The sequence below is a fragment of the Pyrgilauda ruficollis genome, unplaced genomic scaffold, assembly GCF_017590135.1.
Source record: "Pyrgilauda ruficollis isolate IOZ18807 unplaced genomic scaffold, ASM1759013v1 scaffold9, whole genome shotgun sequence".
NCBI lineage: Eukaryota > Metazoa > Chordata > Aves > Passeriformes > Passeridae > Pyrgilauda > Pyrgilauda ruficollis.
The window spans coordinates 13283967-13310982 of record NW_024531043.1 but is presented as its reverse complement, the minus strand read 5'-3'; the positions used below and the strand labels follow the sequence as shown (position 1 = coordinate 13310982).

The following is a 27016-nucleotide window of genomic DNA, read 5'->3' as shown; positions in this document are numbered from 1 at the left end:
TTGCAATTTCTGTTCTGCATCTGGGGACCTTCCCCTGTCTCTGTGAGGATATACTGCATGTGCTACCCCGGAAAATGAGTTGTTTCTGAACAAGGAGATCTGTAAAAACTTACCAAACAACTTCTGGTTTTCCTGTCTGAGTGGTTTGTCCATGTACCCAGTGCTGGTCCCATCCCTTCCACAGGCTTAAAGCATTCCTGTAAGAAAGGGAGTTGTTTCAGCTTTGTTTGATCAATGCTTTGTCAGAACTCCGTGTGCTCTGAATTTTAGGGAATCACCAGAGAGAGTAGGAAATACGTTCCAGAAATACTGCTTTAGTACAGGAATATTCATCATGAAAGAAACTTCAGTGCAACAACTCAAGCACATGCAGAACACCAAACACACCCAATACTGAATATATATTTGCCATATTATATTTGTACATGTGAATTGTATTTGCTTCTTTATGTGTGTAGTAGTTACACAAACTGGGTTTTCTTAGGAAGCACAAACCCACAGGTTAACTGGTTCTTCAGCAGATTGCTGTTTAACTAAAATCAGTACTATTTTGTCATGCATACAAGAATTCTGACCATTCTTATGGCTGCTTTCACGTGCTGTAAATTCAGTCCTTTTATCCTGATACTGTCTGCAGTGAGACAGGTCCCTTTTCAAAAGAAGAAATTACCAGTGTTTGTATTACTGCACCAGCACAAAGGTTGAAACCAAAATCCTTGTGTGCTCATTGTATCCCCTTCCCCTGGCAAAAAGAATAATCCCCACACTGTTCTTGTTCTTTGTGCATCAGAAGGTGTATTTACTTCTTGGATTTAAATTAGTTTTACCAGTGTTGATATTGAGAAAGTTCCAGAGCCTTAACTGGTGTAGGAAATGGTTTTTGACCTGCGAAGGTTTGCAGGCTTCTCTTGATGTAGTTCATGCTTATGCTCTGTTTTCCACTTCTGTGGCGCTTTATCTCAAGTTTCACAGGCGTTATACACATTTTGGAAACAAAGGAAAATAGGTGAAACAGTCTAAAGTAACTTGGAAAGTTCCCTCTGCCTGGAAGGGGACGAGATTCAAACGGCAGCTAAGTTTAGACTGCTCAGAGAGAGATGGTGCTGACATCTGCAAGAGGATCTGTCGTTATTTCTGGGTGCTCCTGAGCCCAGAGATGCCCCTGATCCGGGCATTAGGCACAAGGAGAGATGATCTCTGATGCAGAATCAATAATCCTGGCAGTCAGAGCCAGCACCTCCTGCCCTGTGCTCCCTTCCCTCTCCCAGAGCCCCCAAGGCACTCCCAGGGTTCTTTGTCAGTGGTTTGTGGAAATGGAATAAGAAAATTGCACATGTATCTGCATGTCCAGAATCTTGCTTTACCCGGGCTGGGATAGTTTTGACCTGCTTCTGGCACAAACAGACTTTCATGTCTGCTCATAGGCTGCTGTTCAGGCACTGGTTTTGTGAAGCAGGTACAAGATCAGGGTGGGGTTTGATGGCAGTGCAGACCAAGTGGCATCAGAGGGCAGCCTGTGTCCCAGGGGGCTTTTCCCTGCGAGCCAAGCTTTGAAAATGGTGCAGGCTGTTTAGAAAACCAGAACTCCTTCAGTGATGGCTTGGAGTAGCTCTCCTCTGACAGGAGACTGAAGACATTTGCTGCTTCTGTAGGCAGCCTTAAGAGATGCAAAGCAAGCGAGCTTGCTAGGGCAGAGCTGTCGTTCTCAGATATGAGAAAATCAGGTGGCAGTTTGGCACGGGGCAAGGAAGGAGTTTCAGTGCCATTCTCACCCACCATGCTGGACCCTGTATGTGGCCTCCATCACTCTGTTCAGATGCATGAGTTTATTCTTGTTAAGAGCATCACTCAGTTGTTTGTACTGACCTCTCATGTTGTACCTGGCACCCAGCAACTTCTTAATCACGTCTTTATTTTTCACAGATCCTCATTCAAAGCATGACATCCTTTTCATGATATAAGCTGCATGTCTTGTGTTTGCCATTGCTCTAAAACTAATTCTGTCTTTATTTTTCTTTTCTCCCTTTTCCCTCCCATTTTATTTTTGTCACACACTCTTTGTTCCCTGTCTGGTTTTTAACATTACATAATCTTAAGGAGTACGATAAGAATAAGACCACTGAAGCCCCTTTTTTGGAACAGCCTGGCTTTCCCCAGCAGACACACCACAGTAAAAGGCTTTTCAGTATTCCAGAAGTGGCTGAAGAGGACGGTGAATACTCTGAAGTGCTGTACAAGCAGGGTTTAGGTATGCCCTATAAAAAGAACCCCAGAATAGCTAGAGGCCCCAGGGCTCGCAGGCCCGGCCGTCGGGAGCAGCAGCACAGCCCCCGGTACCCGGGCAAGGCCAGGGCGGGGCTGCAGGAGCTGGACGAGCGAGGATGCAGAGGCAGAGGCAGGCAGCCCCTGTCCCGCAGCCCCGACAGCGGGCTGGACTGCGGCAGCGAGGAGGAGGAGCAGCCCCGGCACGGCTGGGGGCCCTGGGGCAGCGATGAAGAGCAGCCCTGGCACAGTTTCACACCCCAGAGGGGCAGCGATGAAGAGCAGTGCAGGTTTGGTGTCAGAGCCCAAAGGGGCAGCGATGAAGAGTGGTCCAGGTTCAGTGTCGGACCCCAGTGGGGCAGTGATGAAGAGGAGTCCCGGTTCGGTGTCAGACACAGGAGTGGCAGTGAGGAAGAGGAGATCCGGCACACTGTCAGACCCCACTGGGGCACTGATGAAGAGCAGCCCCGGCACAGTTTCAGACCCCACTGGGGCAGTGATGAAGAGCAGCCCCAGCACGGCTTCAGACACAGGCGTGGCACTGATGAAGAGCAGCCCCGGTTCGGTGTCAGAGCCCAAAGGGGCACTGATGAAGAGGAGTCCCGGCACGGTTTCAGACCCCAGAGGGGCAGTGATGAAGAGCAGCACGGTTTCAGACACAGGAGTGGCAGTGGCACTGATGAAGAGGAGTCCCGGCACGGTTTCAGACCCCAGAGGGGCAGTGATGAAGAGCAGCCCCGGCGCGCTGTCAGAGCCCCGCGGGACCCCGAGCCCTGTCCCTGCCGGAGGGGCTCCCGGCCGCTGCTGGCCCGCAGGAGGACGCTGACCAGGCAGAGCAGCATCGAGGAGGATTTCGGGGAGCTGGCAGCCCCGGCCGGGGGGGCCCAGGGCAGCGGGGGCCGCAGAGCCCAGGAGGGGCAGGGGGGCTGGAAGAGCCACCCTCAGCCAGCTGGCCCTAGGGCAGCTGCTGTCCTTGCAAAGCCACCCCACAGAGATGCAGAAGACTCTCTGGTGTGTGAACTATCTTCCTTCTAACATCTGCTTGCCAAATCAGTCTGTTTTCTTTAGTCTCTTTATTTTTTGTTCTTTTTTTTTTTGTTGTTGTTGTTCTTTTTTCTTTTTTTTTCCCCAAGTTGATTTTTGAAGTCCGTCCTTTGGACCCATCTGCTACATTTTCCCCCCCATTTTTTTTTTCTTCCCCATTCATTTTGGTTTATTACTCTGCATTTTCATTTATGGTCCTCTTTAGTGTCATGCTGAAATCAGATTAATTTGCTTTGCAATGATTTTCCCCCCAAACAAATTACAATAATGGCTGCTTTTATTAAAGGACAACTGAATCTAAATTTTAATTAAGGGTTAGCTGAACTATAATTTTTCCAAAAGATTGCTTTTCTTTATTTTGCCCATCTGAATGTTGCTCAAAAAAAAAAAAAAAAAAAAAAGCTGCATTTTTAACTGGAGAAATGTCTCATCCATGTTTTTAATTTTTTTTTATTATTGTCAAGGAATTCATTTCATCATGTTGTTTTTATTCATCTCATTCCCAGAATTTTCAGGATATGCTCTTTATCATGGAACATCTCAAGACAAGAACCAAGATTCTCCCCCAGTGTGACAGTGACCCAGATTTATGGAGTCACAGCTTCATCATTTTCATTTTCTGCCTTATCTCTGCGCTGTCACCACGCTGCCGTCCTTGTTAGACCATCTCTTCTTGCCTTTGAAGTTGCAGACTGCATCTCTGCAGAGAATGCAGGCACAGAGCTGCTTCCAGGGGGAGCCCAGGGCCCCTCCCCACCTGCCAGGGATGCTCTGCAGCGCCTTGCCTCTTTGCATTTCTGCCCAGTAATGTCCAGAGGAGCCTCCAGCTGTGGGGATGCATCCCCAGAGAGCAGAGCCAGCCCTGCAGCACCCGGGCTGCACACCACTGCATCCTGACAGGAGAGCAGGGCTCACTGTGCTCCTGGAGCTGCCAGCCCAGGCTGGAATCACCCCTGCAGCTCCTCCCAGCAGAAGTGGTGCCCGGGCTGGGCTCACGCCAGTGACAGCAGGACAAGCTCTGGAGAGCTGCCACAATCCCTGCAGGCCCCAGGCAGCTGAGCCAGGTGGAGCCTGCAGCCCTCCTGCACTGCCCTGACCGTGCAGACCCTGCCAGGCCAGGACCAGGGTGCCCGGGGTCACCAGGAGTGCCCGGGGCCACCAGGAGTGCCCGGGGACACCAGGGGTGCCCAGGGCCACCAGGAGTGCCCTGGCTCCCTGCTGCACCTCCTGAGCTGGGACTGCAGGTGTGCCCTGCCAGGTGTGCCCTGCCAGGTGTGCCCTGCCAGGTGTGCCCCAGCTGCACAGCTCTCAGCCTGCCCGTGCCACTCTTCAGGACACCCAAACGCCACCTTAGCCGCAACAACAAAGGCAAAAGAATATTTCAGAAGTTATTCTTTTGTTTTCTTTTCGTTCTGACGTGTGACTGCTGGTTTACAAAGCTCTGCCATAAATCAAGGAACCATTTTTTTTCTTTTGCAGGTTTGCCAGGCAGCAGTACTCACTTTTCAGCTAACCTTTCAGTTAAAAGCTAAGTTTAGTTGCCTTTAGAGCTTATGCTTCCAATTGTGATTGACCTGATTCATGTCCGGCCGTGTAACCACGATGTCGCCATGCATGGAACTGACAAGCCTGTTCTTTCTGTCGTTGTTTTTTAGCTTTTAGGTAACCCAGCCTCTGCAGGACGGCCTGACAGGGTGGAGCATGCAGGGCGAAGGTCCTCCCATGGCAGTGCAGTGCCACAAAGGTCTCGGCCCCTGCTGGTCCCTTCCATTGGTTAGTTGGACAGAGCGGTGCATTCCTGGTTTTGCAGCCTCAGGGCTGGGAGGAAATCCTTAAAAACCAACGGAGTTGGGAGGAAATCCTTAAAAACCAACAGCAGGCTGTAGTCTGGAGCCAGGCTGCTCCTGGTTTAGAGGGGTGAAATGGGCTGCAGGCAGCTCTGCTGGCAGGAGCCTGCTGGGCTTCCCAGGGTGAGAGTCAGCACTCCCTGACACTGCTGGGAGCTTTTCCTGCCCCTCAGTGGCTGCTGAGAGTGTTTAAGCTTGCTTGAGCTTAGACAGAGTTGGATCTCAGCTCAAATCTGCTGGCAGGTACTTTATGGTCAGTGAAATCAGTGTGGCCATCCAGGCCTCCATCCAGCCATGCACCCTGCCATTCATCAGCCATCATTTTGTGTTCACTTGCCAGTCTCTGGACTACTTTTTTCATTAATTCATGGCAAACTCTTGCAAACCTAACAAAAATGGCTTTTATGTGAGCTGTGCAAATGTCAGTCTGGTACAGGAAATCAGCCCAGCTTCCAGTGCAGGTTTTAGAAGCTTTTCTTTAAAATAGAAACTTGCTAATAAAAAACCCCAAAAACCCACCAAGCTTTATAGGACATGCAGTGAGGTTGGGGGTTCTTTCACTGAAATGCCAAACACGTTTCAAATATTAATGGGAGAGTTGGATGATGAGGCCAACTTGCATTACTGAATTGTTCTTCTCTGAATTTGCTTTCACAGATGGCTATGGTGATCATGACCGTCTTTCTCCAGACATTTACGAGGAATCTGAAACAGATGCTGGCACAGAAGATCTTTCTACTCGAATATTTGTTGCACTTTTTGACTACGACCCGCTGACGATGTCCCCGAACCCCGATGCTGCAGAGGAGGAGCTGCCCTTTAAGGAGGGACAGATCATTAAGGTGAGATCTGAAACCAAAGGAAGCCAGGACACTTCTACAGAAGCACTTTTACAGCAGGCTCTCCTTTGTGCCCTGGAGAACGCTGCCTGTGTGAGCAGAACCCAGGGGCTCCCCCCTCAGAGCTTCAGGCTGCCAATCTCACTGGGGCTGGTAATTAATGTCCAGTGCTAATGGCTCAGAAATGATCACAAAGATCTCGGAGTTGCTGTAGATAGTCAGGGCCAGTCCTTGTTAAAGATTCAGGTTAAGCCCAGAATTGTGACTCTGAAGCTCCCAGTCCCTTGGCACAAGCCCTGCAGGGAGAGCGGCTTCGGAGGGACCTTGGCAGAGCGGTGGCAGCAGAGCAGAGCTGCAGGTGCTGAGCTCTCCTAGCTAACACGCACCCCAGATGAATGCAAGCCCCACACTGGCTGTTCTGTTCCCTTTTCTGGCAGTTTGGTGCTTGTTTGCAGCCCGGGAGCTGGGCACCACCACAGGGGCAGGAGGAGCAGCTGTGCCAGCCCAGGGCAAATTGGGCTTTTGGGGCAGTCTGGGACAGAACCCCAAAAATGCCCAGTCCTTTGAACATTACCCATTTCAGAGACTAATTGTAATTAGAACTGGTAAATACTGACTGCCTTCCACTGTGTTGGGCTGGGCCCTAACACGGATGTCTGCACCTAGCTCACAATCTTCGTGCTGTTAAATATTTTGTTTAGTGTTTTGCTTACCTCACATGGTACAAGGTTTATGCCAAAGAAAAACAACTTGTTTAAGAGCTTCTTTTCCTCTACAAGAACATTCATTTAATTCAGCTATTTTTTATATACCTTAAGTCATGTTTTTAAATTAAATCGGGAGACAATAGCAGAGCTTAAGTCCATTATGTATGAGATAAGCATTTTTGGTCGTATAAGTTACTTGAATCAAAATAATAACATTTTGGCACCAGTTTGCAAATGTTTCATTTTGAATATAGTGCCATAATAATTCCATAAACATCGAGTAAACATCTGGCTCAGCACAGTGAGAAACTGATGGCTTTTGATGCACTTTTTTGTCCTTTTCACTGCCAACAGAAAAAAAAGTCCAAATTCTGCTTATGTATCTGAAGTCACAATTCAAACAAATACAACAATTCTAGTTTTATAACCTAAGTCAGAGTGGTCCAAAACTATAATTCCACATCTAAACTGCAGTTGTCATCTGTGCTTTAGTCCCCCTTAGCCTGCTCTGGAGTTCCTGAATGCTAAAACCTTTTTGACCAATGTGATTGTTCTTTGAATATCAGGTTTATGGGGACAAAGATGCTGATGGGTTTTACCGTGGAGAAACCTGTGCAAGAGTTGGCCTTATCCCCTGCAATATGGTCTCTGAGATACAGGCAGATGATGAAGAGATGATGGATCAGCTTCTTAAACAAGGTTTCCTTCCTTTGAACACTCCAATTGAGAAAATCGGTAAGGGAAAACAGACATTCCCTTCACACTCCTGGCTCTCTTAGCCTGGCTGCATCCACTTTACCTCTTGTTTTTGTGCAGATGCAGCTACATTTTGCAGTCATTTACTGTCCCAGGGGATACATTCTGTGTCAGTGTCTGGGTGACTTTATACAACCAATATTTAACCTTGGTGATAGCAGTGGCTGCAAACGGGGACCTGCAGCTTCACCACTCCACTTGTTGCTTTCTTTTCTGATTTTAAAGAAAAAAAAAAAAGTGGATTTTGTGTCCTGAAATATTTCTGGGCACAGAGCACAGTCCCTGAGCTGTGGAGTCTGCTGTGCACAGTGGGCTGGGGGTTGTGTGCCTCAGACCAGAGAGGGGCAGGGCAGAGTTATTGACTGTTATTATTGTCTGTGGGCCGTGCGTGGCTGCACAGCCTCACCTGTGTGGGTGTGGGAAAGGGTGTGGCTGTCACCTGTGCCACGGCAGTGCCACGCTGCTCCCGCTCTGCTGCAGGAGCCCGTGAGCAGCAGCAGCTGCAGGGCTGTGCTGTGGCAGTGACTGCAGTGCCTGAGCCAGTGACTGCAGTGCCTGTATCAGTACCTGAGTGCCTGTATCAGTGACTGCAGTGCCTGTGGCAGTGACTGCAGTGCCTGTATCAGTACCTGAGTACTTTTATCAGTGACTGCAGTGCCTGTGGCAATACCTGAGTACCTTTATCAGTGACTGCAGTGCCTGTGGCAGTGACTGCAGTGCCTGTGGCAATACCTGCAGTACCTATATCGATACCTGCAGTACCTATATCGATACCTGAGTACCTGTATCCATACCTGAGTACCTGTATCAGTACCTGAGTACCCATGGCAGTACCTGAGTACACATGGCAGTACCTACGGCAGTACCTGCAGTACCTTTATCAGTACCCGTGGCAGTACCCATCGCAGTACCCAAGTACCCGTGGCAGTACCTGTATCAGTACCCGTGGCAGTACCTGTATCAGTACCCGCGGCAGTACCTGTATCAGTACCCGAGTACCCGCGGCAGTACCTGTATCAATACCCATGGCAGTACCTGTATCAATACCCATGGCAGTACCTGTATCAGTACCCGAGTACCCGCAGCAGTAACCCTCTCTCTTCCCCGAGCAGAGCGCGGGGGCCGGCGCGGGGGCCGGCAGCAGCCGCTGACCACCCGGAGGATGGTGGCTCTCTATGACTACGACCCCAGGGAGAGCTCCCCCAACGTGGATGTGGAGGTAGGGGCAGAGCCCGTGGGGCTGGGGGCGCCCCGGGGGCACAGAACCTGGCAGCTTCCTCAGGCGCCCTTTAAAATGTTGTTTGGGTTTGGTTTCAGTTGGTGAATTGTAGAAGGAGAAAGTGAGATTTGAAATATGTGGGACTTGGTGCTTTAAAACACAGCCTGGGTTGTTTTCTGTTTCCTGTTGAACCAAATCTTTTTCTAAATTATGGTGTTTCGAAGTAGTTTGGCCAACAAATCAAATAAATTGTGCTGATGTATTGCAAAGATTTTGTTTGTTCTTTCTCCCTTGACCACAGGAAATTAAGCATAATTTAAAAGCCCCGCCCTAATTGCTTTTAAGCCCCAGACAATTAAAAGAGCCCGGTGCCCTGTGTGCTGCTCAGGGAGGAGCTGCCGGTGTGAAGGTTTTTGAAGAGGATCCAGCACAGCTCCAGTGCAGGAGCGTTGTGCCTCGGGGGCTGGGCTGGGTGATGTGCAGAGCTCCTGTGCAGCTCCCTGAGCTGTTCTGCACCTCAGGCTTAGCAAGCTGAGTTAAAAACCCCAAGGAAAGAAAACCAAGAGGTTTGTCTCCCAAAGATCAATTCGGTTTCACCAGTGTCTTAGCATGAATCTGAGTGGATTCCCTGTGATAAGAAAAGGCTGATCTTTGCCTGTCCCTGCTCCTTCCCTGCAGGCCGAGCTGACGTTCTGCACTGGGGACATCATCACTGTCTTTGGTGAGATCGATGAAGATGGGTTTTACTACGTAAGTTGGGTCTGCTGGCTCACCCCAAACTGCTCCCAGCCTCACCAAACACCAGCCTGGGGAGGGGATGTGGAATTGTCAGAGCTCTCAGCATCCCCAGGGGCCTTAGATGGGAATTTCCTCTTGAAAGAGGCAAAGCCTTGAAAGAGGCAAAAATATGTCCCTGCCTCCTTGGGAATAAATGTGATGGGGTGAAAGTGCTCACGGAGCCTTCCCTGTGCTCCAGGGTGAGCTCAACGGGCAGAAGGGGCTGGTTCCTTCCAACTTCCTCGAAGAAGTGCCTGACGACGTGGAAGTGTTCCTGTCCGAGGCGCCCTCGCGCCACGCGCACGACGCGGCCCTGCGACCCAAGGCCAAAAGGGTAAGCTGCCCACTCAGCAACACCTGAGCTTCCACCTGCCATTTCATCCTGTCTCGTGTGTAATTCTGACTTCACTTTACACATTACCTTTCAATTCATTTGCCCATTTAAGGTTGTCTTTCAAATATATAAAATAAAACGTGAGGGAAAGTGGCTTTGGCCTTCGCTAGCTCGTTACATTTGTAAATGGAGAAACGAAATTGGCTGGTTGATTGCAGCCATTACAGTACCGTCCTTTATGACCTGAATTTAAGCAGCTCTTTCCTGGTGATAGCTATTTCCCAAAGCTTCTAAACTGCTCTTACTAAAAAGGTCCTTGTGCACAAAAGACTGGTACCAGTGTTCCTCTAAATACAAACTGTAACTGCAGCTGCTGGACTGACAGTGGTCATCTCTTAATCCTTACAACTTCCCCTTCCAATTAATTGCTCAGAGACTTCTCTTCCATGAAAGAATTAATCATGTTTAGAGTATCTCATTTTTGGTTTTGTTTCATCACTGCAATACTTTTATATATTATATATTTTATATATATTTTTATTTCTTTGCTCATCTGCTTGGAAACAGAAGAAGAGTGTTCATTTCACACCTTAATAAGGCAATGTAGCCTTCACGTAAGTGAGCAACTGAAGATACCAATAGAGATTTCAATTAAAGCTACCTGGCTATCTAATGCAAGTCTTGAAACTTAATTGTGGGGGAAAAGAAAAGAAATATGTCTCCAAACCCCTTGGCCACAGAAGAGCAGGCTGCATGCCTTTGCTGTACCTAGTCAAGTCCACTCCTTTGTTGGGAGCCAAATCCTTTGAATCAGGAACGCTCTGCAATCCATCAGCCCTCCCTTTGCAAGGGCAGCGTTTGGAACATATTTCTTCCCGAGCTCAATGTTTATGTTTACATAGAGAGGAGAGTTTGATGTCTAACTACCCTGCAAACAAAGCTGCATATTGCATTGCTAGCCAAGCTGGGATGTAAAAGTTCCAAGCTCCTGTGTCAAGAGAAAAGCACAACAGCTGCAGCCCTTGCAGAGGCAGCAGTGCTGGCACGGACAGCAGTTTACAAGGGGATAGTTGGCTCTGAAACTCACTGCACTCAAACACAGCTGCTCAAATTGTCTGCCTTAAAACGTGTTTTCCACAATGGATTATAGCCCAGTTTGCCTAAGACCAACTATTCAACACTTCTGGAAAAAGCCCCTCCCTTGGTCCAGTTCCCTGGGATTTTTCCTGGGAGTTACATTTGCAATATTGGCAACTGTTTGGTTTACCAATGCAATAGAGTCTCGACCTGAAACATGCAGCTCACTGAAGGAATGCATTAGACTCGATATCTGGTATCTTCAGGTGTACGTTGGGGTGCTTTACCAAGTTGTTTTGGTTTGGTTTTGGTTTGTTTTTTTGGTTTTTTTTTTCATTAGAATTAGACCTTGATTTAAAATCAAAGTAGGCTTGAAGCCCCTTTGCTTAACTCACTGTTGCACACCGAGCCAGTCAATTGCTGATGTTTTCACTTGAGCTGCAAGCCAGCAGGCCTCCCCACAGCATGGATTCACTATGAAAATACCTTAATTGATAGTAACCATTGTGCCAGCTGGGCACTGTAGTTAGGATAGCCTGAGTATATGTAATTTTAGCATTTTCATCCAAGTGCTTTTGATGACTAAAAAAAAAAAAAAAGCTGTTCAAAATATTTAGGAATGCTGTCACCTAACAACCTCATAGCTGCAGCATACACATCAAGCACTCAGGGCCTTTAAGCTTTCTTTGATTGCAATTAAGGTTCATTTTAGCTTTTTCTTTTTCCTTTTTTTTTTTTTTTTAAGCCAGTGTGCCATCTTCTCTAATCTGTACATAAAGTTTGCTAGCCAATTTTAAAGAAAAGGCATTTAAAGGACATTAAAAAGTAAGTGATCATGTAGCATTTTAAGTAATTTCTTCTGAAAAGAGTTTGGCTTCTATAGATTGCTAATCTGTAGTAATTAACATGTTTATTTTTCTTAAATCTATAGCTGAAAGTATCCCTTCCATTTTAGTACTATCAGAGTACTGAAATGAAAAACCAAAGCCAGTTTTGTGGCTTTTGTGGCCAGAATTCTGGCAAAGCAAGTATATCCAACATTTCCTTTAAAAAGGTATAACCAAAACTGGGCTTTATTGGTGGGGTTTTGATTTCTATACTTTTTTTTCTCTAAATTGATGTATTTTCCATAAGCCCACACAGTATTTTAAGCCAGAGAGAAGAAAGAAACCAGCCCTTTTGTTTAAGTGGGTAATGGGACAAGGGATGTTGCCAAGTTTCTTGCTGCTGATGGCTTTGAGGCGTTCAAAGATTGAATAAATGATAACAATGTACCTACTAGGTTCCTCCCGAGAATACAGGTACAGCCCGGCGAGCAGCTTCCCCCACAGTCCAGCTCCACCCCGGGTCACCTCCGGCACCCATGCTGGGCTCTGGTAGCCCCGCGAGAGGCAGGGATGTGGCCTCGAAAAAGAAAAAGGGGCTGCTTTCCAAAGGCAAGAAACTGCTGAAAAAGCTTGGTGCAGTGAAATGAGTCATGTGCTCCTGGACAACTTGTAAAGCTTCCAGTCTGTGTACTTTTTTTTTTTTTAAAAGTCAAAACTAGGGCTTTCATGACTATGCAGTACTTTACCAGACCGTTGCATTTTTAACTCTGACATCAATAGAATCATGCCAATTGCTTAATCAAAACAGCAAGAGAAAGAGGGAAATGGATTTGTTGTTGCAAAAACGTTTTTTTAAAAGTAAAAAAAAAAAAAAAAAAAAAAAAGTTATGGGATTAAGACCAGAAGAACATGGTTTTATTTGAAGTCATCTCAACACCTCCAACTCCACTGAAAAATCTCAGCCTTTAGTCTCCTTTAACCATGACTGGGGGGAGAAAACTCTCTTCACTGTTTGCTAGTTCAGGGAGATCACCCCCCCTGTATCCAGTCATTAACAGAAATGGTCTTGAAACTCCTAGTTGAATCAGCCTTGATGTTTTGCCTTATTAATGCACAATGATTTGTACTGTCTAATAAATATGCAGCGTATCCTTTGTATGTACTGTGTGTTCAGCTGTCTCCATCCTCCCTCCACCACGAAGGAACACTGGTCCTGCCCCAGCCCCGATGGACTCCTGGGAGTGTGCAAGTGCTGTGCTGAGCGCTTTTCAGTTTTTGCTGCCCCAGTAGAAACCAAAACCTTGCACTGGTTTGCCATTCTCCCTGCCCCGGAACCAGGCAGTGTCAGTTACTCGAACCTCACCCCATTTCAGCCCTCCACCTCGTTTGGGGCTCCTGGTTCCCTGCTCTAAGCTGCTGGGAAAAGCCAGCTGCACACCAGAACCTCTCTGCTCCCCCAGTTTCTTTTCCGTGGAGGGTCAGTCCTAGGTTAAAGGCATTTCCATGCTGCTGCTGTCAGACTGAGGCTCAGGTCCATCCAGAGGGAAGGACAGTGCCACAGCACAGCCCCTGCCAGGCTGCAGCAGGCTCCAATCAAACCCCAACTGCAACATTGGCATACCACAAAAAACAACCCTACACACCGATGGCAGTCATTGGCTGTTACTATTTTGTAATTCTTGTCCATTTGTAAATTGTTTTTACTGTTTATACATACTTTTCAGACTGCCTTTCTTTTTGTAATTTACGGAAGGTTTATAAATGAATGATCAAAGCTTCCCCATTGTGTCTTCAGATAACAATGTAAATGACTGTAAAATACTGTGTGCTAGATTATAACATTTAATTAAAGAAAATAACTGGCCTACATTTGTGGTAAAGTACTGTGTGGGTGTGTGCATGTGTACAAGCGTTGTGTATTATATTTTATATAAATAAATCATTTGATATTTTGTAGAGTGCAGTATGTTTCATAAATCCACTGTGTCAGCTGCTGGCTTCTGGTGTCAGCCTTTTTTCAGAACTGTCCACGGCTGCTGAAGTTCACTGCAGAACAAAGAAAGGCTCCTCTAGCTGCAGGAGCTTGCCAGAGGTGAAAAAGGGTTGCAAAGTTACTCCAGCCATTGTCCCACGTGTGCCCAAAGCCCAGCAGTGAAGTACAAAATACACAGAACAGGCCCAAACGGGCAAGCATTACAGCAACAACTTTATTTAAATCTCATAAAGAAAAGCAACAAGGTTCACAACAAGGCGGTTAAGAAAACCAGCACTAATCTGAATTTCTCTACATGCAGTAGTTTGACTCTGCTACTGCAAAATTCTGAAATCAACCTCCCTCCCCACACCTGCTGCTAGTTTCACAAAATGGGCTGCAGAACAGTGACCAATGAAAACCTCAGACGTGAACAAACCAGGGCTGCTTGCCACTGCTTGGAACTACAGACCAAAACCCCAAGCCTGGCAGTGCGCTGACAGTCCTGCAGGAATGCATTTCTGTTCAGAAGCCTGTGTTACACTGCACCAGGCCAGCTCTGTCCGGAGCCCCTCCTGGCACCGCGAGTCACAGGCAGAGCAGCAGGGCCCAGGACATCCCTGAGCCCCGGGCCCAGCCCAGCAGCTGAGCCGGGGGCTGGCACACACAGCAGCCCCTGAGCCTGCAGAGCCCTCGCTGCCCCCAGGGAGAGCCACGGCAGCACCACAGCTTGTGGCTGCTCTGCAAATCCTCCCAACGAACGGTGCAAACCCTTGCAAGGCTCTGCATCACCTTCAAACAAAGCCGTGGTAACCAAGAGCATCTGGTCACCTCCTCTTAAGGTATGAAACAGTTCAGGAGACAAATGTGGCCCTCATTTTAACCAAGAAAAACAAGGAATCAACAGTATTGAAGCATTTTGAAAATTAGAAGGGTAAATACTAGTGGAAGAGTTTGGATTCTGGTCTGCATAACTCTTTATCTCCCATGCAAGAAGTAATTCTGTAATTCTCAAAATGTAAATTAAGAACAACCAATAAACTTTTGAGAAGAATTTGAGAAAAACTTCAGTAAATAAGTACCAAAACCCATAAAAATTTGTGTAGTTATTCTAGCAAGCAGACACCTGTTCAAAATGCAAATCTCAAGCTTTTCCTTGGTACAATGAGAATAAAATAATTTCCACAACTGCACATATCCTGTGCACGTCTCTTACGAAAAACCAAAACTAAACCAAAAGCCCAGACAATTCTACATTCCCTGGAGAGGAGCTACTCTCTTCTGCTTGGCTGGTAGCTCAGTTTCAAAGGTAGTACAGTCTGTCTGAAAGCATCAGGTTTGGTTCTCTGTGAATACTCTGACCCACAAGGAAAGCCAATTTATGAGCATACTGGCAAGGAGCAGGTACTCTGATAATACCCTGCAGAAAGGGGAAAAAAGAAAAAAAGGCAATTATTTTCAGGTAATTTAAATAAGCATGCAGTCACTGTAACAAAGACCCCTGGACCTCTGAAGTCTGCATACTTGAGAAATTTGCATTCCCTGTTGTTTATGCTGATTTGTGGAAACAACTTGACACACACCCAACACAACAGAAGAACAGATGCAATAAACCCCCAAACTTCCCAACTCCAGTGCCCTCCTGACACCTCTTTCTCAGGTTTACATTCAGTGCTGGGCCCTGCACAAGGGGGGACAGGGGCTCAGTCGTGTCTGGTGTTTGTGACTGCTGAAGTGACAAAGCTGAAGCACACCTCAGGCACGAGCTGAGCTGGCTGTGCAGCAGAGGCCTCAAAGCAATGCAGCAACACACTTCCACCTCCATAAAGGAACAGATACTTCTGCAGGTAAGCAATTATTTCAATTTTGCTTCTGACACAGAATCTGGGAACAATACTCACCACGAGTGTACGCTAGGGAGCATACAGACTGCAGTAATCTTCAGAGAGACCAGGCAACCATGAACCATCCAGCCCTCAAACCACTGCAGGTGAAGGCATGCCCGCAGGCTTCGTGGAGCTGCAGGGGTGTTTCAGGGCCTGCTGTACTTGCTGCAGGCTGTGCCTGCCAGGGAACACTCACCGACCAGTTGTAGTACATGTGGCACAGCTTGTAGGTCAGGCGCTGCACGTGGTCGGGTTTCAGCTGGCTGGTGTCGTAGATGACGTTGTAGTGGGTGGGGGCCACGCAGCCGTTCTTCACCGTCTGGCTCACCACGAAGAAATCGTACCTGCCAAGGAGAGCAGAGCCCCCAGCTGCCACCGAAAGCCGTGTGCCTCACAAAGCCCAGCTCCCCAGGCAGCTGTCTCGTTTCCTTGCAGTCACTTTGTGCTTATTGAGTACACCCCAGAGGAGGCCTGGGCTCTGGCCACAGCAGCTTCCTCTGTGTCTGACAGGCCAGGGACCTGGAGGAACTGAATAATCTTATTCTGTGGAGCAGGTCTTGAGACCATAACAACCTTAACTATTAGTTCTATCCCCTTTTCCTCCTGGTAACAACGCTGCACATGCACTTAGCTTACAGCGCTCATTTTCTCCAGCCCCTGAGCCACACAATGCTCACACTTGATGCTACAGTCCATGTACTGCAGGATATATTTCCTTTCTGACCAGGCTGCTGGCAGGAGCAGTAAGTTACCTCTGCAGGAACTCACCACTCTGGTCTGGTCACCACTGTATCAACAACAGTCCCAGGGGGTGGGTTTTTGAGTCCTCCCCCAATCTCTGCAAAGAACCTGGCACCCACTCGTTTCTTCACCACAATCACAGTGAGTCTCGGGCTAAAAGAAAGGAAAAGGGAAAAAACAATACTCTCCCAGAAAACTGCACGAGGACTATTTCAGGAGAAGATTCACTGGAGTTCCCAGGCATTAATTTCACATGTAAGTCTTTACTGATTCAGATTAAACAAGACATTATCCACAACTTTAAACTTTTAGTTGAGACACAAAATTCACATTATTTTTCACCAATCCAACTTTCCTTTAACTTCACAGAGAAGAAAATGGATCAAAAAGGGATCTTCTAACTAAAAACTGGATTTCTACTCCCTACCCCCTTGTTTCCTATACAAAACACTGTGTCTTAGCAGTATTTCTGGTAAAGCCATTAACAAAGCTAAACAGAACAACTGAATAATTCAATTTCTCTGATTGTCTGCAGTGTAAGGAAATATTTTTATTTTTCAGAGCAGATTAAGTCACTGCAGTTGATAAGTTTCAAAGCAGAATGTTGAAAATATAAGTGACTGGACAACTTCCTTTAAGAAGTGGAAAGAAAAAAAAATGGCCTTAGCAGACATGTAACAGTCAGGCTATGACCAACCAGTGGGGAAAAAGTAAATTGTCACTTCCACCAAGAATGCCCAGAGTGGATGTGCACACACGTATGGCAGTCATGTGGTGCAGGTACTAAGAATGTTCCTATTATAAGTCAAGTATCTGAAATCATGTAAGTCATCAGAAAAGCAGTTATCTGAGCTCAGGTGAAATCAGGATGGAAAGACAACACAGTCTCCATCCACAGCCTCGTTTTGTATCCCAGTGTTTATTCCTCTGGCAGTGGAAAGAAGAGGGTTGGTAGAAGCAGATTTACCTGTAGTCAGTACCAATACTCTTCAAGCAATCCAGAAATTGAGGCACTTCATAATTAACCAAAGTATTGAGTTGTCCATCTCCAACACCATCACGATACACAAAAATACGAGAGGGCAAACCCTTATTCCATTTAGACCAGTTCCTCAGAGCAGCTTAAAAAAACAAGAGTAAAAGCCATTAGTTGCAATGTCAATTCATTCCAAAAGAAAAAATGGATTTTTATTCCTAGAAAAACAGCAGTAAGTTGGAAAAGTAAGGTCCTCAATCCTTCAGTAACCTGAAATGGGTCAGCATCGTGCTACACACACGTACCTGGAAGAAGAGCTCTGGTTTGCCTGTGCACCCACAAACAGGAAGGACCCAAGGACACACCTGCTCTGCTGGCCTCTCTCACAGCAGGAACTGTGAGCTCTCCTTGACATCAGACTCCCTTAAAGCATTCTTGGAAGTGCACTGCTCAGTTTTTAATTATTGCAAAGGAATGTGGGAATCAGTGAAAGATTTACACAAGATGCTATTGGTTTTCAGCAGTATTTGTAAGGGAATGTTTAATCTGCTGTTATCCAAGTGCAGGCTGGTAAAGCCTCCCCTCAGGCCAGCAGGAGAGGAGGGTTTTGAGGAAGCTGAATTCTAAGTTCTTAGATCTGGCTCCACAAGAGCAGAACTCCTTCCCCCTCCTTCCCTTACTTTGCAAGCAGGTTTTGATTCCATCCACAAGTTCTTGCCCACGACTTTGAACAACGCAGCGGGAGAACCACCTGTGAAGAACAAAATGAAAGACACCTTCAAAGCACTTCCCAGGCTTACTGCAGTGAAGTTATTTATAAAATGTCCATGACCACTTAGTCTTTATGGGTCTTGTGGGTCAATGCAGCCAAGGAAGAGCTGAGGTTCTATGAGAATATCCCCCCTGTGGTAAAAGTGTCATAGCACGACTTAAAATTCTTCTCAACCAAGAAAAGCCTTTCACACCAATCAACCCAAAAGGGGAAAGACCCTGTCACCCTGATGCTCTCTATTCATCTCAGCCACGTCTCCACCACTCGACCCCTCTCTCCAAGCAATGTGGGACAAGGCCACTCCTTCAAGTGGGAAAAATTCACAATACATTTCATATTAACCATTACAGCAAACCAATTTTGAATTTTCCTGATGGACCACCACACTGAAGCTGTTTTTCAGTCAAAGGAAAGGTTTTTCTTACCTTTGGCAGCCTGCTCTTACCGTGTGACTGCTGGATTCAGGCTGGCGACAAAGCCGGCGATGGACTGCTTCCCAGAGACGGTGTCATGGTAACAATCAATGCCCACAATCATCACCTGCTTCAGCTGCAAAGCAATCACAGCACCAGCCACGGTGCATACAGGGCTTGCTTTTTGAACAAAGCCTAATAAAGAGGAGCTACCATTGATAAGGAAGTACTCACGGGGATCTCAACGCTCCAGAGCTCTCCTCCCATTTTGCAGTTCATCTGCAAGGCAATTTTCGTTGCTACCGTCATGATCGTCTGCGGTTTGCTCAGAGTGCGAGCCAGCACACACTGGCTGGGGATGGGGCAGTCTGTGCACAGGTACTTCTTGATGGCATCATACTTATCCTTCCGGGAACTAGACAAGATACAAACTACCTTTGAAGAAAAAAGGATCTCTGTAAGCAGCTGCATTCTCAGAGTTATACAGCACTTAAACAGTTCTTCAGTTCTTTAGGAAAAAGCTCTAGAGAAATATTCAAATGTTCACAGTGAAAGAAAGAACTGCCAAGTGTCAGTGTCTGTAGTTCAGAACCAAAGGCTCTTATCCAGGATACCCATGCTCAGTGTTAGGTCTGCCCAGGAGGATGAGCAGGTACGTAGTGGATTCTCAGGAGCCCAGAGCTGCATTTCTGAGAGCAAATCCCACTAAACACCAGTTACAGAGATAAACAGGATTTGAAATGATGGATTCAAATACATACTATGTCTATGTCAGGGGTCACCCTTTGCTGTAAGACCCTTAAATATGCTTCTGTTCTATCATCTACTTCAATCCTGAAAAGAGAGAAAATGCTTACAGAAAAACAACAACTAATAGCTATTGAAACTTTAGCAATAGCATGTAAGTTCACCACGCATCAACAGTGTATGAAATGTCACATTTGCACCTATTAACAAACCACTTTCACACATCTGCAGATTAAAAGGAATCACCTCCAAGCTTAGGCTTCCAAACACAATGAAATTCAAAATTAAAGGCAAGTACAGGTACTCAAGGGAGGATATTTGCAAGGAGAACAGATCAGAATCAGAATACATCCTAAGTCAGCAGAAAACACTCCTTAGAGAAGGGTTTGCTCAATGACTGTCTGTCTGATACTTCTTAGTTTTGGCATATGAAAAGCTCTCAGAAATAGAAGTATGACTAAGGAAAGTCAATCACTAGAGAAAACGGAACAATCTGCATACTGAAAGAACTCTGCCTTAATCCCAATCTCCCAGACATCGGCTGTGGGACACACTACACCCTCCCCTCACACAGCCTGAGACGGTGACGATCTTTCCCTCAGCTCAGGAGGGCACTCACATGTTGGGCCTGTTCATGCGGATGCCCATGGACGGGGTGACCTTGAAGAGGCTCTGCAGCAGGGTGTTGGCCACGTCGTAGTTGCGGCGGGTGTAGATGAGCAGCCAGCTGTCCATGGGCACTGAGCGGATCAGGGGCACGCCGCGCGTCTCCTTGGTCCAGTCGGCAAACTGGGGGTTGTAATCGAACTGCAGAGCAAACAGCTCGTGTTTGACACAGCCTCTGACTGAACCACATCTCCACTGCTCACAGGGGTCACCCTGCCTGTGACCGAACACACACTGCCTGTGTTCTAGCTACCCAACTGAAATAATTTGTGGCTTTTCACCCAAAAGCCTTGGTACCTTTCTAAGAGATGGAAATGAATGAGAAACATCTCTGCTCTCCCAGACTGTGTACCTGACCAGAAGGACTGCTCTGCAAGGATGACCCTATTGTGATGGGAGTGCCTTCAAGGGTTTCTAACCACAGCTTGGGAACAACATAAGAAAATTGCAATTCTCCTGCTTGGACAAAGACTTGTGTATAACATTTTCACTCTATCCTTCACTTATAAACCAAAAAGTACTCTTTCCTGCCTTAAGAACTTGTTCCATCAGTGAGACACCCAGAAGATTTTAGAAGTTGATTTATTATTTACCATGGTTCCTGATTGAAAGATCTTTTCTCCTTGAACAACTCTTCCTGTAAAGGACACTGATTTGTAATCAAAGCTTAAACCCCAGTTTCGGAGCTCCTTCTGAACATTGTCATCTCTGTTTAAAACAAGATTTGAAAGAAAAACGTGAGAAATTTGTTCCTGCTGACTTATTTAAAACTACTAAGACTTCAGAAGTTTTGCTGTGAGAAGTTTGTTATACACATTTTTGCCGGGACAGACACAGAGAGGACATTGGGGTGCCATACTTTTGGATGTAGCTCAGAAGCCTCCCCAGCTCGCGCTGCCTCTGCTCAGGCGGCAGCCGTGTGTGGATGGCCAAGTCCTTCATCATGTTGAAATCGTTGCGCATCTTGTCAGTCAGCCCTGCCAACAGCAAAGCCTTTTCTGAGTCCAGGTTAAGATCAAAGGCTATAAAAACTAAACTTGCAGCTCGTGCAGATAAGTGACACATGTCCTGCAGACACAGGAAGTGGTGGCAGTTGTAGCCCAAGTTTTCAGTTGCTTCCTGTACACACATCCCCACTGGCACAGAAAAAAAATCCTGAATTTTTGCACTTGAGAGGAAACCACACAAGGCATTGCAGCTCTTCAGCTCTGTTTTCAAATCAAAACAAACAGTGCTGAGATGTTCAGGTACTGCTAGTGCAAAGTGAGTATCTCAGAGCAAAACATCTATTTATGTATCTTACAAAATTATCATCAATTTCTAGTAAATTGCTCTTTTTCAACAGAAGTTCTACCACCAAAACTCTACAAGTTATCAGAGTGCTGATGTTGGATACCATAGCTAAACACTATGCAACAACAACAAACCCCCTCAAACTTTCCAGTCCCATTTAAATATCCAATCTTTTAGCTACAACATGTGTCCCTAAACCCACATTTATACAAACAAAACAGTTTCTCTGAACTCTGCAGAAAGCTGCTGTCAGAATACCTCTCTCAGTAGGAATTATGGTTTGACAGCTGCTTGGATATGGAAAAATACTACAGTACCTGTTAGGGAGCACAGCTCTGGAATCAGAGCCACAGATCCTTGTATGTTCCCTCTCTTCCTCTTCATCTGGCTGATCAGGACAGGCTGCATCCAATCACTAATTTCTATGTTATATTGCTGTATCAGAAATACAGACTGCATGTTAATTTACTCATAACAAACATCATTTCTGAATAATGCTGCTCACTTTAGAAAAGAAGTATTGCTCCTAAAACAAACAAAACCAAAAGCAACTAGTAACCTTTTTCAATCAGCACATCTCAGAAGAACTGGTTTTGCCAGAAAAGGCAAAGCAGGGAAGCACTATTCTCTCAACTGATGCCATCAAACTACTGATGTGTAAGAGACAACAGAAACAAAGCCTGTGCCTTGTTGAGGCATTACCATCTGGGCTATCTAACTCAATATTGGGATGCTCCTTCCAGTTCAGCAATGGACAAATTCCTGCCCTACAAAGCAATTTAAGAAATCACAAGAATCAAACAAGACTGCCAAGTGAAGTTGCTGAAATTTAGCCTTCCCATAACCTTAAGCTCCATCCTATTTCCACTGAAGCTGGTATGCACGAAGACCTGACAAGTACAGTGGGAGGCCTCAGTGGTCAAGCTGTGACAGACACACTCAACCCAGAGGAGCTTTGGCTTTCCCAACCCCAGTTCTGCACACTGTGACAATGTATCTGCACTCCTCCCACATCACCTGTCCCTGCTCACACCTTCCCAATGCCTCCTTTCCCAAGAGCTCCTTGTTCATCCCTGCAGCCCTCCTGGCCTTTCTGCCTGACCAACTTCTCCCTGGGATGGACTACTCCCACCAAACCACGCTGTGCAGGTTAGTTACTGATCTCAGATTACTGACCTCAGTGTCCTTTAAACAAAAATCTGTTCAAAATACTATGAATTACAAATCCATGGATCCTAAGTAAACCTGTAACAATGACTGAACATTCCAAGTTAAAGCATAAAACACACAGTTAAATTTTCATACCTTTTTGTAGTACTCCACAAAGCTCATCTCAGAACCATCTGATTTTCTAAAGGTACTCTTTGGATTGTTATCCCAGTCGATGTCATCAATTCTGTATGTTCTGTTATTGTACCTGCATAAACATTTCATCACTTTTTGTTTAAATCTTAACTCAAATAGAAAAGAAATACACTGGGATGACAAAGTTACTGTCAGTACTCATGCAAGCTGGAAGTTTTGCTCCTTTCAGAAGTAATAACCTCAAGCTTTCAACTGTAATAGGCCCTCAATTCTACCACAAGCTGAAGTGTAATAAAACCAAAGAAAACCAGTGTGTACTTCCTGCTTTTGCAAATGCTGTCACCCTGATTCATTTGCTAGCTGGACAATGACAGCATTTTTTGGCTTTCTGATGCTTTATTGCCTACTTCAGGACATGGAGCATAGAGAGCTCTCCAAGACAACAAGAGTCCAAGAAGACTTACTTTGTGAGAACAATTAAACCAATCAGCTCTTTAGCACAGGTGTCTCTAAATCTCTCCTCTCCAACCTGGGAGTGAAGGCTGTGCATAGTATCCAGCACTGTCTCCCCACGGAGAACCTTGTGGCTCACGTCTGCACACAGCATGATGTTCTCCTCATACTGCAGGATGGAACTGGTGAAGCCCAGCCACACCATCAGCCTGGCAAAAGAGAACACACAAAATCTTGATGTGCTTTAGAGCATCTCTATTCTCACCCCTTATTCCTGTTCACTTGCACAGACACCAGAGAGCAGTGATGGCACAAAGAAGCCATCACCCAAATATAAACAAGCTCTTGAAGGTTAGCGAAATCAAAAATATTTTACAGGTATCTTTAGTCAGCTAAGAAATCCATTTCACGCTGTTAAGCATCTCACAAAGTGTGCAGGCATTCAGGACACTTTGAGAACACAAAGACCAGGAGTTTAGCCAGCAGGACACTGCCCAGGTCCTTCCATCAGCCAGGCTGTACAGGTCAGATTAACAGCAGGGAGTGCAGCACAGCCCCATGATGGGACCCCAGGCAAACTCAGGCCTACCAACTTGTAGAGCAGGCCCAGAGCAGCCAGGAGCACCCTGCAGGGATCCTGCAGGAAACAAGGACAGCCCTGACAGCCAGCAGCCCTTGCCCCAGCACCCCTCCAAAAGCCAAGGGCTTCTGCCTAACCTGTGGTTAGGAATGCTGACTGGATCACTGGGGTTGTAATAATTACGTCCAATCTGCTGCAAATTCAGCATCTTCAAAAGCCTAAAAATAGAAAAATGGATGTCCTTTAGCATCATTACTATTATTATCATCATCACATCATGCATGGTCCAATCCCTATGCATAAACTCATTGTTCATCTGACTACGTACAATATGAACCTCTCATTAAACTCAATTTATCAAGGTCATGGACACTTATTAACAATAATCAGGTGAGAAGTTCATGTCCAAGTCCACCTTTCACCAAGCAGCTGAAGGTAGCAGTCAAACAGGCTACATCTCAGGTGAACCACACAGCCATGTACCAAGGTTAAGAGGAAAGACTACAATCACAAAGAAGGAAATTTCCAGTTCAATATCCTGCTCTGCCTGCTGCTTTAAGAGGCAAACCCACAGACACAAAGGAGGGTGGGGTGTTGTAACTGCCTACAACAGCATGAACTCCTTTCACACTAACACAGCCCAGAAATACACACAACTGCACTTTATAGTATTAGCAAATGAGGCTGGCCCCATGGTAACAGCAGCCAGAAAGGCTTAAAAATTTACATTTATAATACTTATTAGTTGTAGCCTATTCTTCGGAATGGAAAAACTTACTTCAGATATTTTTAGAGTAACTTCGTATAAAGACATAACTTGTACAGCAAACCTTCTAAAAATGATGTTGTAAAACTGCAGACAAGTAGGTGAAGTGGGTGGCAACTCATTAGTGAGTGTGACTGTTATCTTCACATCCTCCCCATTTCGAGTCCTACTGAACAGTTCAGTAACCTGAGAAAGTGAAATGAGGTTAACAAAACCAGAGCAAACAGTACTGCCTCTGGATTTTGCTCCAGTAACATCAAACTGGACTTAGCCATTTTTATTCCAAGCAATAATTCAAGACTAACTGAAATGTGGATTCGATCTCCCACTAGGACTGTGAAATATACATATACATATATACACACACACACCCTTTCAATTATGTGGGGTACTAAAATATAGAAGGTATGAAAAGATGTAAGTACAAAGGAAATGAAAGGAGAAATACTGCCTGTACTATTACTTCTGTGCAGAGGATGATTCTAGCCTGCAGAAATTAACCACTGGAACCAGAAGTTCATTACCAAATTCCTGTACATGTACAAATTGGCTTATACTGATATCCTCAATCCAACTAAACACTGCTTGTGGGACATCAACTCCCTAACTTGACCTAGCCAGCAAGAAACAAGAATAAGCTGCAAGTCATGATAAAAAGTAAAAGAGCATTCTCGTATCGTACCTTGTTCTCGAGTTTCTTTGGCAGGAACAGTATTGAGCCATCAAAGGCATGGGTCTTGCCAATGGTCTCCTCGTGCTGGAAGAGCAGGGCCGAGCGCAGGCGCCGCGCCTCCATCTCGGGGCTGTAGCCAACGTGGTACTGGTACAGAGCCCACTGCGGGCGCGACGTCAGCCGGAAGTGGTTGGTGGTCAGCTTGATCATTTTTCCTGAAAAACCTGAAATGAGAGCAGACGTGGTAACAGTTACAAAATGTTACCACATGACCACGTTCAACAGCGCTCAGAGAGTTCTTCCAGCTACACAAAGATTAGAGGTCAGTCGTGTTCCTCATCTGTTCTAGCCCCATGCTATCAGACACTCATCCGCCCTCTGGAGCTTTCTGTAGAGCCTTCAGCTGCCAGGACAACACTCCATGCTCCTCTGCAGCTACCAGCAACAACTTCTTATCTAATACACTCTGAAGATTTTTTTACTTGGCTCTTTAGGAGAAACCGAGAGCAGAAATAAAGGAAACGCTTTCATTTCCAATTGCTCACATGTCTAGAGTCTAATTTAAACATACCGGTTTTGGACTCTTGAACATGCATCATGGCTTGCCGAGTGTTCACCCCAAGGTCATGGAAATCTCTGCGACGTCCACCCCTATCTCTTAAAGACAAATCCTGGAGTCCTGAGGAAACCTGCAACCCTATCGTTTAAAAGGCAAGAATCACAATCAAGTAATAAATAACACATATACTATCATATATTAACAAATAAAAACATATAACGCAATTAAGTCTTGAAAGGCATTAAGACAAATTTAAGAGTAATCACAAAATGTTAAGTTTCAGCTTTTGCTATGTAGCAAACATCTTCCAAATCTCAGTAACAAATCTCATTTTGAAAAGAAAAAAAGACAAACACAGTCTAAAGGATGCCTTAATTGGATTCTCTCCAAAACAGGTGCTCTTGTGGACACGGGATCTCCCAGCCCTCCTGACCTTCAGGCCTCCTCTCCTGCAGGGGGTTCTCACAGCCGCGCAGGCGCCCCTGGCCCCCGGGCTCTTCGGACTGTGCTGGAGGAACATGGAGCTGCTGGAGCTGCTGGGGGTGCTGGAGCTGCTGGGGGTGCTGCAGCTGCTGCTGCGGCTGCCGCCGGCCGCGCAGCGGGCCGGGCACGCCCTGCTGGACCGGCCACTGCTGGGAACAAACAGCCACGGAGCGCACGAGTTAGGGACATTCAAACCCCTTCAGGCATGCTCATGTTAGGCACATTTAAACCCTTTCTGTCCTGTACTAAGTAGCAGAGTTACTATTCTACACCTGGAACTCAAAATTACTGGAGTGTGGAAGCTTTTTAACTTCTTATTCATTTAACTAATAGCTAATGCAAATCCCCTTTCCATGCTCTAACTAAAATTTATGGACTTCTCATTTTCTACAGTCCCTCTGATACCTCAAGTAACTGACCACTTATTCCATAAAAACATCTTTTGTAATTTTAGTGTCTAGTGAATAAGTAATAATAAAAAGTGCCAGGGCTGGAAGAACAGCAATCTTAAGCCATGAGCAATCCCACAATTCAGAGTTTCATGTTACTGGAAACTTAATAAAATGCCCTTAATAAAACAGAGCTATATTAACTGTACACCCAGCAGAATGTATGCATACATACATAAAACATATAACACATATGCCTGGTCTTAAAATATACAGTAGGTGAGGTACAAATCTCAAATCAATTCTGAAAACCAACTCACAGGTGCATCTCCTACAGCAGGAGGAGGAGGTGTCTGTCTGGGAGGTCTTCCTCTGGCTCTAGCTCTTCCAGTCATCTTCTAAAACAAGCAACCTACAGCATTAGTGTGCTATCTTCTCCTTCCCACCCTTATCCCAATAAATACTACAAGCAGCACTAGAGCATTTGTCCTGCTTTAATTTCTACTGGCTCAGCAGAACACACCCATCCCTGCAGGATTCTCTGCTCGGGGATTTCCACAGACAGTGCTCCTCCATACGGGAGCGTGGGCAAGGCCCTGCAGTCAGGTTTGCAGGGACGGGCGCGGGCCCCCACAAAGCCGAAGCTGCTGAGT

The 27016-nt window shown here is 46.0% G+C and overlaps 2 protein-coding genes across 2 annotated transcripts in view; one reads left to right on the top strand and one right to left on the bottom strand.

The window, feature by feature from the left end:
- The window catches only part of RIMBP2 (RIMS binding protein 2), a 41584-nt gene extending 29078 nt beyond the window's left edge, over nt 1-12506 (top strand). The window contains exons 13-21 of the mRNA XM_041488268.1: nt 2098-2461; nt 2963-3273; nt 4962-5079; nt 5811-5995; nt 7266-7434; nt 8568-8674; nt 9353-9424; nt 9651-9785; nt 12145-12506. Of these exons, the coding sequence (XP_041344202.1) occupies nt 2098-2461; nt 2963-3273; nt 4962-5079; nt 5811-5995; nt 7266-7434; nt 8568-8674; nt 9353-9424; nt 9651-9785; nt 12145-12336 (1653 nt within the window). The 3' untranslated portion in view covers nt 12337-12506. The remainder of the gene's footprint in view (nt 1-2097; nt 2462-2962; nt 3274-4961; nt 5080-5810; nt 5996-7265; nt 7435-8567; nt 8675-9352; nt 9425-9650; nt 9786-12144) is intronic.
- Nucleotides 12507-14804: 2298 nt separating this feature from the next.
- PIWIL1 (piwi like RNA-mediated gene silencing 1) lies at nt 14805-26758 on the bottom strand. Its single transcript, XM_041488791.1, has 20 exons — nt 26690-26758; nt 25925-26120; nt 25504-25629; nt 24942-25156; nt 24324-24445; nt 23631-23711; nt 22925-23122; nt 22461-22572; nt 21473-21590; nt 20722-20839; nt 20456-20570; nt 19816-20003; nt 19211-19283; nt 18684-18884; nt 18482-18585; nt 17945-18015; nt 17256-17409; nt 16316-16441; nt 15744-15891; nt 14805-15081 (listed from the first exon to the last, which is right to left on the bottom strand). The coding sequence occupies exons 1-20, from the start codon at nt 26756-26758 to the stop codon at nt 14965-14967; spliced, it is 2652 nt and encodes an 883-aa protein (XP_041344725.1). The 3' UTR covers nt 14805-14964.
- Nucleotides 26759-27016: the final 258 nt, after the last annotated feature.